Source organism: Halteromyces radiatus (genome assembly GCF_025201355.1).
Source record: "Halteromyces radiatus strain CBS 162.75 chromosome Unknown BX664scaffold_9, whole genome shotgun sequence".
In the NCBI taxonomy this organism is placed as follows: Eukaryota; Fungi; Mucoromycota; class Mucoromycetes; order Mucorales; family Cunninghamellaceae; genus Halteromyces; species Halteromyces radiatus.
In genome coordinates this window covers 692589-706666 of record NW_026251695.1, presented here as the reverse complement: position 1 = coordinate 706666, position 14078 = coordinate 692589, and the positions used below count along the sequence as shown (strand labels likewise).

The window sequence follows — 14078 nt, the reverse complement described above, 5'->3', positions numbered from 1 at the left end:
AACATTCTCCTTCAAAATGAAACCCCCATGTGAAGTTATTTCCGAATTAAGGAGTGATGAAGGGATTATTTCTTTTTTTTTTTTTTTTGGTAACAGTAGTACGAAAGTATAATGATTAAGTACCCCCCGAAACTTTTTTCTTTTTGTTACGTTTCTTTTTCTTTTCTTTTCTTTTTCTTCTTTTTTTTTTCTTTTTTTCTTTTTTTTTCCTGCATTTTCTATACATATCTATATATTATCATTTAAAGAGTGTGATGAAAGCGTCATTGATAAGCGCTGCCTTATTAGTTACCTTTCCAGCATTGATTGCTGCTAAAAACTATAAAAGTAATTTATGGCCCATTCCTCAATCAGTGAGTTGGGGTGAATATGATCTTGAGTTGGATGTAAGTGATTTTTTTCCATATAATACAATATATCCTTACCTCTTTTTTTTTTTAATACATATATAGACAAATTTTCATATGATTGGACCTGATCAACATGAATTAACTAGAGCTATGCAACGATATTCAACTATATTGGTGAAAGAACATTGGAAACCCGTAAATAGAGATATCATTCAGAAAAAAAAAAGGAGAGACATGAACTAAAGAAAAAAAAAACTCCTTTCATTAAATAGGTTCAAGCTCCTTTTCGAGAAAAAGCATCGAAACCACAAGACGAGGATAGTGCAAAACAATTAAAGACACTTATGATTCAAGTAGATCAATTAGATACACCATTAGATATGGAAACGGATGAATCTTATACGTTGACGATTCCTTTAAAGACAACAGCACATTTAAAAGCGGCGACGGTATGGGGTGCCATTCGTGGATTAGAAACGTTTTCTCAGCTCATTCAACATCAAAGTCAATCAAAAATCAAAGATGTTGATAATCAAATTGCCAATGAAGATAATGATTTATATGATGTATTTAATGATGATGTTACAAAACCTAAACGAGAGACATCTTTACAACAACTTGTCATCCCAAAGGTTCCGATCCATATTCAAGATGCTCCAACTTATCCTCATCGAGGCCTTATGCTAGGTAAAGTAGGAGTTGGAAAAAAAATATAGGATACATTTTTATTGACATAATTAAATTATAATGACTTTATTTATAGATACATCAAGAAATTATTACTCTGTCAATGATATTCTTCGAACCATTAACGCCATGTCATTTAACAAGTTAAATGTCTTTCATTGGCATATCACTGATTCTCATAGTTTTCCCTTAAAATTGGACAGTCTACCCGATTTGGCTAACAAGGGAGCCTATCGATTCCAAGGTCAACGTTTAGTCTATACCAAAAAGGATGTACAACGTATCGTCCAATATGCTCGTGATCGTGGGATTCGTGTCATCCCTGAAATAGATATGGTAAGAAATACAAGAATATAAGATGCATATTTTTTTTTTTTAGTTATCATTCATTTACATATTATCCGTCATTCAACTCAAATTTATTCTATTCTTTATCTAGCCTGCACATACTGGTTCTTGGGCTCTGGCCTATAAAGATATTACGTAAGAAAATGGAAAGGAGGAAAAAAAAAAAAAGGAAAAATCACTAATCCATTTATTTATATAAACTTTAATTAGAACCTGCTTTGGTAAATATTACTTGGATAAAGATAATAAATGGGAAAATCGATTAGCAGCAGAACCAGGAACTGGACAATTGAACCCAGTGAAAGCAAAGACGTACGAAATTGTAGGCCAAGTGATCAAAGAAATAGCCGAGATGTTTCCAGACAGTTATTATCATGGTGGAGGGGATGAACCAGTGTACAAATGCTGGGATCAAAATACGTCATTGAAAGAACACATGAAATCCAATAATGTGACGCATGATGATTTACTTCATCAGTTTTTGGACAAGGAACTGGACATGATTTCGAAAGCTGGCAAGCATCCTATTTTATGGGAAGATGCTGTGACCAATAATGATTTGCCGATTTCCAAGGATGTTGTGCTTCAGATATGGACTAACCCGGCACAATTGGCCATCAAGAAAGGTTACAAGGTGATTGCTTCCAATTCCAACTTTTGGTATTTGGATTGTGGTCATGGTGGATGGGCTGGTAATGATACGAGTTATAATGAACAAGTACCACCTGCTGCTCCTGCAGCTGTCCAAAAATTATTGGATAAATATGATGTTGCTAGCAATTATGCACCTTCTAATTGGGGTGGTGCTGGTGGTGATTGGTGCAGGTAAATATATATATATATATATTCCTCAATGAGTACTATCCATCTAACTGACAACCTTTTTTTTTTTTTTTTTGCAAGTCCTTTCAAATCATGGCAACGTGTTTATAGTTACGATCTTACTTTTAATTTGACCAAGGAAGAAACAAAATCTGTGTTAGGTGGAGAAGTGGCATTATGGTCTGAACAATCAGATCCTGCTGCTTTGGATATACGACTTTGGCCTCGTTCTGCCGCTGCTGCTGAAGTTCTATGGTCAGGAGGAAAAGATGCTGATGGCAAAACCCGAGATATTGGTGATGCCATGCCTAGAATGTTTGATTGGCGATATCGTCTTGTACATCGTGGTATCAATGCTGACCCTATCCAACCTCTTTGGTGTGGACAAAACCCTCATCTTTGTGATGCAACTTATCCTGCTGTTTTCTTACATTAAAAAAAAATAAAGTGTTTTTTTTTTGCATGTCATAAAAAATAAAAATAAAAAATCACTCTATTCATCCACAAAGAAATCATATGTCGACATGATTGTTCCCAACATCATCATCATCATCATCACGGATAAAGGAAAACCACTTTATTAGTGATCTAATATAAAAAAAGGCCCTTTTTCAATACACTGCCCATCATCTTACGATATCCGTTGGAAATTCACAAGCTAATGGACTCATCGAACCACCTCAATTCAATATTTGGCAGGATTATAAAGAAATCAACAAAAACAAACCAAAAAAAAAAAACCAGCTTGGGATCAATATTTGCCTGCAACATTGTACGCCTAATTAAACCCTTCAAAAAAAAAAAAATCACTAAACGATATGCATCAACGAGAGTTTCAACATGAACTGGATGTACGAAAGAAATTGTGACGTTGAATCAGATTCATAAAGACGCCTGTGAAGCCATATAGAGATCCCAGAAAAATCAAAAAAAAAAAAAAAGGTCGTGAAGATCAATGAAGATATACGACAATGGAAGGCTCCTTTCAAGCTAGGTAACCTTGTAACTTTATACGAAGGGAGCAAAGCAAATTCATGTGTAGCAAAGATATCCATCCCACAGACATATGGAATGGAATATACATCGCGCAACAAACACTTGGCAAAGGAACCTATCTCATTAAATCATATCAAGCTACTGATCCAAAGCTTAAATGAGTGCGTGGTAACCAACTCAAGTTATATCAGGTACCTGGCGTTTTCTGGAACCAATCTTTTGAAAAGGCGCTTGGAGATGATGATGCGGTTGATTACTGGTTTTTTCCTACCAAATTGCGTTGACCCGAATAAAATTTGCACAATAACAAAATGAGTTTGCGCTGCCCTATTTTTAAGTTTGCATCATAATCCAGTTCGCCACTCTGAAGCAGAAAACGTGAGGCAAATGTGAAAAACAGCCATCATGGTATCACCAACAAATAAGATGAAGAAACAAAGTTAAAAGGTCAGACCAATGGAAGTTGATTGATAAAAAGGAGACACGAGCAACTAAGGGAGATTATTATTATCTTTATTGATCGAGTAAAAGAGGGTATCTTTTCGAACAACTTGCCGTGGATGTGAATGAAGCTTGGACCTCAAAAGTGTGCTCGATTTGTGGGACAAGAACCATCGGTGGATATTTATTTAGACGAAGAAGATCGAACATCAAAATTGCATAGTGTGGTTGGCTGTACTACCTGCCATAAATTGTGGCAAAGAGATGTAAACGCATCTAGAAGTATCCGATCCCTGGCCTTGTTTGCTATCCTTGGATTTGTGCCCTCTGTGTTTACCAACAAGCATAGTGAAGAAGAATATACCTCTCATCCTCCTGGTCAAGATTATCCATCCCCTCATCCAAGTAACAGAAACTTGTTAGACGAATAGACCGTAAGCTGTACCGCCTTTTTCTTTCTTTCTTTCTTTTTTTAACCCTCTACTTTTTCATAGGCTATTGACTTTGTCTGGTTGTAAGTATCAAAAAAAAAAAAACGACTACTTACTCATCATATTTCTCTTTCTATTCTTTTTTTGTATATTCTCTTTTTGGTACCCGCAAATCAATATTATTCAATTACGCATATTATTTATTTTTCTCCGACAATTCTTATGAAAAAAAACCCTTTTGTCACCTCTCTTAAAAAAAAAAAAAAAAAAAAAAAAATAGACCTTGATATCTATTTATCTCCTTATTTCTGTCTACGAACCTACAACACTACAAGATGTACAACGATTAGCCTTAGCCAAGGATGGTGCTCGCGCAAGCATCAATTCAAGACTATCATTACCACAAGGTGCCTTTTCGCAAACTGGACCAACACCAATGGACTTGGACTTCCTGAATTATATGGCGGCAAAGAATAGTCAATACAAAAAAACTCTTAGACGCAAGTATGTTAGAAACCGTCCTATGCCCACCTCTTCCTACAATGAGAAACGTGCGTGCTTTCATTGTGGAAAAGTTGGTCACTTGAAACAAAATTGTAGAATGCTGCGTGCTGAAACTACCAAGGAGTGGTGTTCAAAATCATCGATAAGACTCTTTTTTCTTCAATTATCCTTTTTCTTTACCATTATCACCCTCCTCCTAATCAAAACTTTATACCTATAACTATCAACAACAAATTATATTTTATTTCTTTCCGCTAGATAAGTCTAATAAATATTTTTTTTGTTATTTTTTTTTTTTATAATATCAATTTTTAAACCAATTTACAAGCTACAAGGTCTTCATATCCATCCACTCCAACACAAGTTTTTTTTTTTTTTTTTTTTTTCTGGACTACAACTTCACAAGCATAAAGACGGACCTTTAGGTCCATTTGCTTTTTTTTTATATATATACTTATTGGACTTCCTTCTATCTGTGCTTGCTTTAATAGTAAGTCTCTTTTAATGATGATGATGATACAGTATATTAATCATTCTCTTCTTTTTTTTTAACGCGACATTAATAATCAAACACAAACACGTACATACACTTTCTTTCCCTCCCTTCGGTTAGTCATCCAAATTTTTATTCAATAAAATGGCTATAGAATTTATTTACGATTGATGGACAAGGAAACGCTGTGGATGAGCTAGGGCGGGAGGCACTTGATATAGACCTTAAAGAAGAAGACTTTCTCCTTGATTCAATCACTGATTATGATACATACATGGATTTGAAACCACCTGAGCGACTTGAGAACGTGGTGAAGGAAAGATCTAGGTGGTACTAATGACACTAACAAAAACAGTTATTCGCAAGCTGAAGAAAAATGACCCCTGGACATTATATACTTCCCTTATTGAGTATAGAGCAAGAATACACTCCGTATTACTGAGCCTAGACTCACGATATAGTACAAAGCGTGGTGACACTTTTACGACATGCCTACCAGACGGTTAAATAATCAATCTTCAATACTGTTTCAAAAAATCAAATCAGCCACTAGCAAGATAGAAGTTCGACTGCCATCAGAAATCAAATCAAAAAAAATCTTGTAACTGCTCGACAAGAACTGAAACAAGCTCGGAATACTATTCATGTTCATTGCGACCTTTTGTCAAGAAAGCGAGGAAGGCGGGTACATGGTAAAGATGGAGGCCATCTTTTCACTGGCTGGGGAATGTAAAGAAAAAAAAAATCATATTACTCTCACGCCATAATTATAGCTATCGAAACCAACATAAAGCTTTTATATATCTTATTTCTCTTCATATATGAAAATTTAGTATAAATATCCAACCTATTATTTTCCTTTCTTTTTTTCAATTAATCTTGTTTTAAATAAACTATAATCAGATATGTATCTTCCATATGACCTCTGATCATCAAAATGGAATAGATGTGAAGGCAGCATTTGATAAAGAGTCATCTTTCTTCCCAAAAAAAAAAAAAAAAAAAAAAAAAAAAAAGGAAGCAAGTTCTGTTTAATAATATAATATAGAAACAATGTATAATATAAAGATATAATAGTTTTAAGAAAAGTACAAGCTACTTTTTTTTTTTTGCTAATAGGGAATATATAGATACTAGAATTTACAAGGAATGTTGTTGATGAGTAGTAGATGAGGTGGATGGTTTGGTAGGTAGACGTGGAACAGTATTTTGCTTATTACGTTTAGATAATGGAGTACGACCGGTGGTGGCAGATCGACGTAATGCAGCGGTAGTATCGGTCATTTTGTGAGAGGGTTCAGGATCGTAGTTTAACCAATCATGAGAAGGGACGGTGGCGCTTTGTATGGATGGAGTCATTGGAGGTCGGCTAAGGAAAGCATTATCTGTGGATACAACAACAGCAGTGGCAGCATTAGTAGCCGCAGAGGTGGTGATGGGAAGAGAATCATCAGGCTCGGCAACTAGATTTGATCCTTCAATGATAAGTACATTGGATGATTTCTTGATGGATGTATGATTTGTATCCACCGTCAATCCTCGATCTTGTGATACTGCCCTGAATTTACTGTTCCGTTTTTCTTTTCCAGAAAGAAGAGTACTAGTCGATAATTCAGGAACTATATCGCTAGCATTTGATGGTAATGGAGTGGAAGGGGATGAATTAGTTTGATCGTTGGTAGTATACGGTAAGGACGATGACATAGGAGGTACGGTGATATCTTTTGTGGTTGATTTCTCTGATGAAATAATGATATCATTTTCTCCTTGTTGTTGTTGCATGTAAGTTGTATAAGCAGGCGGACTATAAGGGGTTGGTAAATGATATTCATCCTTTTCACCCAGCATATCTAAGCCTTCCGCATCATCGAGCATAATGATGGTATCGTTGGTTGGATCATCATCTGAACTTAACTTTTCAAATCCATAATCAATGACGCCAGTAATCGCACTTGCTCCACGTAAATCCTTATCGGCAAACAATGTTTCCCCATTGACTAGCAAGTCTTCCAAAACACAGTCCTTTTTCCATTCGTTTGGTGATACTTGAACTTGATTATGATCTTGAAAGATGGCTGGCGTAAATATCAATGAGAGATTGGAGATGGTCATTTTGTTCTTTTCTACCAAAGGTTCAAGCCTACATCACCAATAGTAAATCATCATCATGAGAATCACAAGTCATAAGGGAAAGGAAATAACGAAATAACAATAAAAAAAAAAGAAAAAAAAAAAGAAAAGAAAACTTACTTTGATAAGTGTTCTACAAGAGCCTTCAAAGTATCATAATTAGGTCCAGGTAGTTTGAGGATTCTTGTTAGCAAATTCATCAAACGAAGTTCCTTATCAGGGATTTCTTAAATTGGCCAAAAAAAAAAAAAAAAAAAAAAAAAAAAAAAAAAAAAGAGAGAAATCAATCCGTAAAGTAAAGAAAAGATGACAAAAAGCATATATATGTATATATATATATATATGTATATAATGAACTTACGGGAATAAGTGATACGATCAGGTAACGCAAAAGGAAATAAAGGGGAAGCAAGTTCACGAAGAAATATTTTCAATACTGATGCAATGCAAAAGACTTCCTCATTATCACCAAACGTCATGGCTTCTTCATCTCGTTCAAATTCTTGTTTCATTCGTTCAATGGTAGTCTGTTTACCAGATACACGATAAATACCTTCTTTTTCCAATCCACCTAATCTTTCCACTGCCTCAATACAACGTGAAACAACCAAAGGAGGTGATCGACCACGTAATTGAGTATATTCCATTAACGTTATACCAAAAATCAAATCTATATCAAAAAGAGGATGAGATAATCTTATATAGTATATATATATATATATATATATATATATATATATATATTTACCTTTGCATTCTCCAACGTGATGATTGATGTAATAAATAGGGGATGGCATAGGATATTTGTCTTTGGATAAGAGATGATCAAAAACATGTTGATCTAGTTGAGGTTGAAATGATGTGATGGATTGTTGCATAGCTTGAATGGTTTCTGATCCATATTGTGCATGATTTAATTCAACCATCAAGATTTCATTCATGGCTTGTTTTACCACATTTGATTTTTCCAAAAGTTGGGTTTGAAGAGCTTTAATGGCATAATCATTGGCAGCTTGTTGTTTCTTTGTCAAGTTATCCAATTTCCGTATGATACGACGATATGTTAAATCTAAATAGATGATTTTCAGTTCTCTTTCTCTTTTTTTTTTTAAAAAAAAATAAATAAATAAAAGAATAAAAGAATGACTTACCAGCTTCATTCATTTCTACTTTGAGTTTAGCTAGACGTAGATTTTGTTTAGCAGGATCAGGTACATGATTGATTTGAAAGGATTTCATGAATTGATGAATCCGTTTCTGTGGTGATGGTGGAGGAGGAGATGAATCAAGTTTGGTTTGAGCTACTGCTTGGTTGATAGGTAGACTAGAAACATCATCATCTCCAGAAAGACGATGTCCTGTCGATGACGATGATGATGAAGAAGAAGTTTCATCATGATTATTGTTACTAATAGTGGATGATTTGGATAATGCTATGGATTTCGGAAAAAATTGAGTTCGGGGTGACACGACATTATTATTGGTTTGTGTTGGAGTGGTTGGTGTAAAGGGTGAAGGAGAATAAGGTATAGGTGATTGATGACGTTCGATTTCTTCCCATTTTGATAAATAAGTATCTCTTGCCTATACAAATGAATGAAATTCACATATATATATATATATATATATATATATATATATAAAATGAGAGATCAATTTAAATGATTCCAAACTTTCTCTTTTTTTTTTGTCCTACGGTCGGTAATTCATCTAAACGGGTGGCCAAATATAAACTATTAACTTGATGCATGTTCTTTCTATGTGATCTTCTTGATCGATCATGTTGTTCCTAGATACCAACAAAATCTAAGTATATTTTATCATTGATGATTTCAATTTATTTTACTTTTAATTTCACCAAGGTTTGTAATTGAATTTTCATAGTTTGAATGAATTGATGTCGTGAAGGACGTAAAGCATGACCCATATTTATATAATCCGTAATATTTTTTTGTATATGAGTATTTACTGCTGATTGATATAATGGATTTGTTGTTTCATTCTCTTCTAAATGATGAACAATTTTTGCTAATGAATTTTGATATCCTTCTTCCAATTCAATTCTATTAACAATAAATAAATAAAAACAAAAATATTATATATTTATTCATATTAAAACTTCCTTTTTTTCTTTATTTTCCTTTTTTTTTTTTTCCTTTTTACCGTTGTTGAAGATATAAAATAAGTCGTGCAGTGTCATCACTTGCACCTTTCATAATGGTATCAATAGTAGCAGATTGAGCATGAACCATATGTTCTAATTGATAGTCCCGTTTTTTCGGTTTCTAATTTTATTACTTGAAATAGTTAGAAATAAAAAAGAATACCCTGTAAAAAGGTTGACTATTACCGTTAGTTTATCTGTTCCTGAAACATGTTGTTGTTGCTGTTGTTGAGTTGTTGATAAAGGTGTTTGAGAAGTAGGTGACCACTGTTTCTTTGAAGTCTTTTTATTATTGGAATGACTCATAAGGTCACCGTTAAGTAAAAATATATTTTAGAAGAAAGAGAATAAATTATATGAATAATGAACCAAATTCACCAATATATAATAGAATGAGTGAGAGTTTGAAAAAATAGAGTTTTGTATCACTTCTGACATTTTGCCACTTACACCATTCATTTGCTCACTTTTAAAAAAAAAAAAAATCCCATCTTGAGATCGACCTGGAAAAATAGAAATTACCTACAATTCGACAAAAATAGATCTATAACCATTTCAATGGATAAAAAGAAAAAAAAAAAGGACATATCAGCTGATCAGTGCCACTGTTTACGTTATTTCTTTCATTTTGATTGGCTAAAATATACTTGAAAATCAGAGCCAATAAAACTTTTTCAAAGGTACAACAAAAAAAAAAAAATAATCATCCCCTTCTTTCTTCCTTTAAACCACTTTATGTAATTATGTTACCATTCAAACATCACCAACGTTTAAATAGAGTAGTTCCTATTGTAGTTTTATTATTTACTCTTACCGCTTTTCTCTTTCTTTATCAACATACCCAAGAACAACGTCGTCAAGATGACATACAAAGAGCTCAACAGGAACAGTTAGAACTTGCTCAGCAAAAAGAACAAAAAGAACTTGAAAAACAACGATATTTAGAATGGATAGATCAACAAAGAACTGTACACGAACCAAGTAAGTAATAAAGAAATCGAAAAAATATATAGAGAGTGGCTTTTCTCTTGCTAAATTTCAATGTCTTATTGTTCGTAGTTTTAAATGATACAAAGAAAATAGATCAATTTGATAGATTGATAAAAACACATGATATTGCTATACCTTCTCCGTTACCACCTTGGACAGGTACTATCTTATCAAAAAAAAAAAAAATTGTTTTATTCCTTTTCTCTGACTCTATAAAAAAAAACATTATTCCTTTTAATTTTTCTACTATACCAGATGCTGATGAGCAATTACTGCAAATGAGTCTTGGAGCAAGCATACGAGCTGATTTATTAACAACACATGAAATCAAAGTAGATTTTAGACAAATCACCAGTCAACAGAGAGTATATAAATCTCTCTATCAATATTTCGATACCCTGCTGGCAGCACAAACAGATGTACTCTCTGATGAGAAATATAAAGCATCATGGGATCTTTTTATATCGTTAGAAAAACAACTTTATCCATGGATTCATCCTTATTGGGAAAATGTATTTGCTATCAACTCTGTAAAAAATAACACTACTACTGCAAGTGATCGAGGCATTGTGATGTGTGTTGGTGATTCACAATTCCATTTTGCCATCAGAACCATTCAAGCTATTCGTACTATTCTTCAATGTGATCTCCCTATTGAAATCTTTGCCATTGATGATGATGATCTGTCACCGGCCAAACGTGCTACTTTGACTGAACTCTTCAAGGATGTATCGGTGTATAACATTGCAGATAGGATCAATGAAGAAGGGACTGATTTTGTTGGCTGGGCCTTGAAACCTTTTGCCGCACTGGCCAGTAGTTTTCAACAAGTGATCTTGATGGATGCCGATGTTTATTTCTTCCAATCACCCACCACTCTGTTTGATGATCCAGGTTATAAAGCAACGGGTACTTTATTCTTTTATGATCGCACTCTTTTTGGTGACTGGACAGTGGGTCGCCATTGGCTTGATTCTTTCTTACCATCCACGAGCTCCCTTGTTCCTCATCTACGTTGGTGGAATTATTTATCTGCTCATGAACAAGAATCTGGCGTTGTGGTCATTGACAAAAAGCGATCCTTATTGGGACTTTTGGCTACGTGTAAAATGAATGCCAAACGAGAACGACAAATTTCTTATGATCATGCACATGGTGACAAGGAGGTAAAATGATCAAAAAAAAAAAAAAAAAGATAGATAAATCTATCCTATACATATATATATATAAATGACGTTTTTCTTTTTTTTTTCTTTTTTTGGCCTGTTGTAGACATTCTGGATTGGTTATGAAATGGTACAAACACCATACGCATTTGTCAAATCGCATGGAGGTGTTCTTGGAGGATTAGGAGATGGTGGCGATCCATCTCGTGTTTGCGGTAATATCTTACATCTGGATGCATATCAAAAGCCTTATTGGTGGAATGGAGGTCTTTTGCGAGATAAAAACAAATGGCCAGATCGATATATGAAGTTTACTCATTATGCACAAGGAGAGGATTGGGATTTTGATACATCTTGTATCAAGGAAACCGATCAGATTCATGAATTTAATAACAAGGAAAAAGGAATCGCTAAATTGTTTATGAAAGCAGATGAAGAAATGAAAGAATTCGATCTCATAGACTAATATCCAAATAATAATAATAATAATAAAATAATAATGATTTTTTTTTTTTATTTCGATGCAATTCTATTTCTATTCTATCAATGAGCCTTTGCTTGGAATAAACCTAATTTCTTGTCTTCACCACCACTAATAATACGATCACCACACCAATCCACAGCAAGTACCTTGGGATGATCAGGTTCATCTAATGTATAAACAGCACCTTTGCTTCTAATATCCCAAATACGAATGGATCCATCATATGAACCAGAGCATAAACTATATTGAGAACGAGGAGCCCATGAGACAGATGATACCCAACCTTTATGACCTCGTAAAGCAAGTTTCACATTGACACCATCTATCATGAAAAAAAAATTGAATATCTTCTTCTTTTTAATTTTTTCATTTGTCTTTTTACCTTCAGATCGAGGATCCCATAAACGAATGATATTATCACTATGACCAGTTGCAATCAGACGAGCTTCATTTGAATAATCTACATCAAGAACCACTTTTTCACAATTCTACAGAAAAAAAAAAGGTACATTTGTTAGCATATTTATTCAGATATATATATATATATGATTTACCTTTGTCATTGTATTCACTTGTTGTTCTACATCCCATGATCGAATTGAATGATCCCAACCACCAGAATAAATCACATTTCCATCCGCAGTATCGTAATCAATAGCATTCACAGGACCTACATGACCACTCAATGTCACAGATTGGGCCTAATAAAAAAAAAAGGAATATAAGCGATTGTTCAAAATAAACGTAAAAAATAAAAATCTTCATCCATTCATTTACCTTGGTCAGTCGATTTTTTGTTTCTGTTCGCTTTTTCTTTTTTGCTGGTGTTTCTTGAGAAACAACTTCATCTTCCATAGGTTTTTCAGTGGACCATACTCTAATAGTTGCATCTGCAGACGCGGTAGCAAACTAGATTCATCAAAAAAAAAAAAATTATATCACAGTCATCAGAATCAATCCATCTATCAATTCCTAATTATTCTTACATATGATTTTTGAGGATGGACAGCTAAAGATTCAATTGCAGCTTGATGACCACGACATTCATATAACACTTCTTCATCACCATCTTCATTTATTTGCCATGCCAAAGCAATATGATCCAATCCTGCTGAAAAGAGAGTAGTTGATGATGCTAAAAAAAAAAAAAAAAAGAAAGAGAGAGAGAGAGAGAAAAAGAGAGAGTAATGATGATCAATCATCATGCAACGTAATGTAAACCCTTTTTTTAATAATATTACCTGTGACAGATCCAAAGGCAACAGATTTGACAGCTTCAGTATGTCCTATCAAAGTATGAGTACATTCTCCAGAGGTATTCCATAATCGTACCATATTATCATATGACCCAGTCAAAAATAAGCTTTGAAAAAAAATAGATAATAATAATAATAATATTAACATATTACCACTTTAATCTTTCTTTTTTTTTATTTTTACCTATCATATCCTTGAACAGAAGAAATCCAGTCGTCATGTTGATATGAAGTCAAAGGTGTAGGAGGAAGCATAGATTCAATATATTCAATGGTAATCACATTTTCCTATCATTGATATGGTAATAAGTAAATTAACCATGGTTACTCTCTCTCTATATATATATACTTACGGTTGATAATTGTTGTTCTGTGAGATACTCAGCAATACTTGTTCTTAATATTTCACCATCGATCAAAAATTCAAAAGGAATAGGTTTATCTATAAAAAAAAAATATGTTAATAATAAATATAGAGTTTTTTTTTTTTATTCAATAAGTTATTAGTTATATTACCTAGATCAAGTAAACTATTAACAATCTCGGATAAACCATAACGTTTAAAAGCAGCAGGTACTAAAATAGGTGCGTCCTTCACAGCATATTGTTTTTGTTTAGTAATCAAACGTATTTGAATTTGTTCTTGTTCTGTTGACATCCTCTTCAATCTAAATCTATTGTTCAAAAAGAGAGAGAGAGAAAAAAAAAAAAATTCAGGCAGGAGAAGCATTTTTTTTTTCAGCCACTCAAATACATTTACTTTTTACCAAAGTGTGGAATTTGAAAATCTTCCAATTTTCCCTCTTTTTTTTCTTC

The 14078-nt window shown here is 33.5% G+C and overlaps 4 protein-coding genes across 4 annotated transcripts; 2 read left to right on the top strand and 2 right to left on the bottom strand.

Moving 5' to 3' along the window:
• Window positions 1-179: 179 nt before the first annotated feature.
• Window positions 180-2830, top strand: BX664DRAFT_206623 (glycoside hydrolase superfamily). Its single transcript, XM_051540145.1, has 7 exons — window positions 180-386; window positions 453-545; window positions 623-1037; window positions 1114-1373; window positions 1477-1520; window positions 1596-2210; window positions 2289-2830. Exons 1-7 carry the CDS (start codon window positions 255-257, stop codon window positions 2641-2643), a joined length of 1914 nt encoding a protein of 637 aa, XP_051396725.1. The 5' UTR covers window positions 180-254; the 3' UTR covers window positions 2644-2830.
• Window positions 2831-6076: 3246 nt separating this feature from the next.
• BX664DRAFT_342035 (uncharacterized protein) lies at window positions 6077-9751 on the bottom strand. The gene is made up of 8 exons (XM_051547082.1): window positions 9366-9751; window positions 9049-9265; window positions 8899-8991; window positions 8354-8786; window positions 7951-8271; window positions 7564-7872; window positions 7323-7428; window positions 6077-7212 (listed from the first exon to the last, which is right to left on the bottom strand). Exons 1-8 carry the CDS (start codon window positions 9452-9454, stop codon window positions 6213-6215), a joined length of 2568 nt encoding a protein of 855 aa, XP_051396724.1. The 5' UTR covers window positions 9455-9751; the 3' UTR covers window positions 6077-6212.
• A 325-nt stretch (window positions 9752-10076) lies between these two features.
• BX664DRAFT_286481 (mannosyltransferase putative-domain-containing protein) lies at window positions 10077-12017 on the top strand. Its single transcript, XM_051541707.1, has 3 exons — window positions 10077-10347; window positions 10426-11522; window positions 11629-12017. Exons 1-3 carry the CDS (start codon window positions 10110-10112, stop codon window positions 11986-11988), a joined length of 1695 nt encoding a protein of 564 aa, XP_051396723.1. The 5' UTR covers window positions 10077-10109; the 3' UTR covers window positions 11989-12017.
• Window positions 12018-12533: 516 nt separating this feature from the next.
• On the bottom strand, window positions 12534-13920 carry BX664DRAFT_269665 (WD40-repeat-containing domain protein; the record flags this gene model as incomplete). The annotated part of the gene is made up of 7 exons (XM_051541062.1): window positions 12534-12707; window positions 12784-12915; window positions 12993-13141; window positions 13248-13369; window positions 13447-13550; window positions 13616-13704; window positions 13779-13920. 7 exons carry the CDS (start codon window positions 13918-13920, stop codon window positions 12534-12536), a joined length of 912 nt encoding a protein of 303 aa, XP_051396722.1.
• Window positions 13921-14078: the final 158 nt, after the last annotated feature.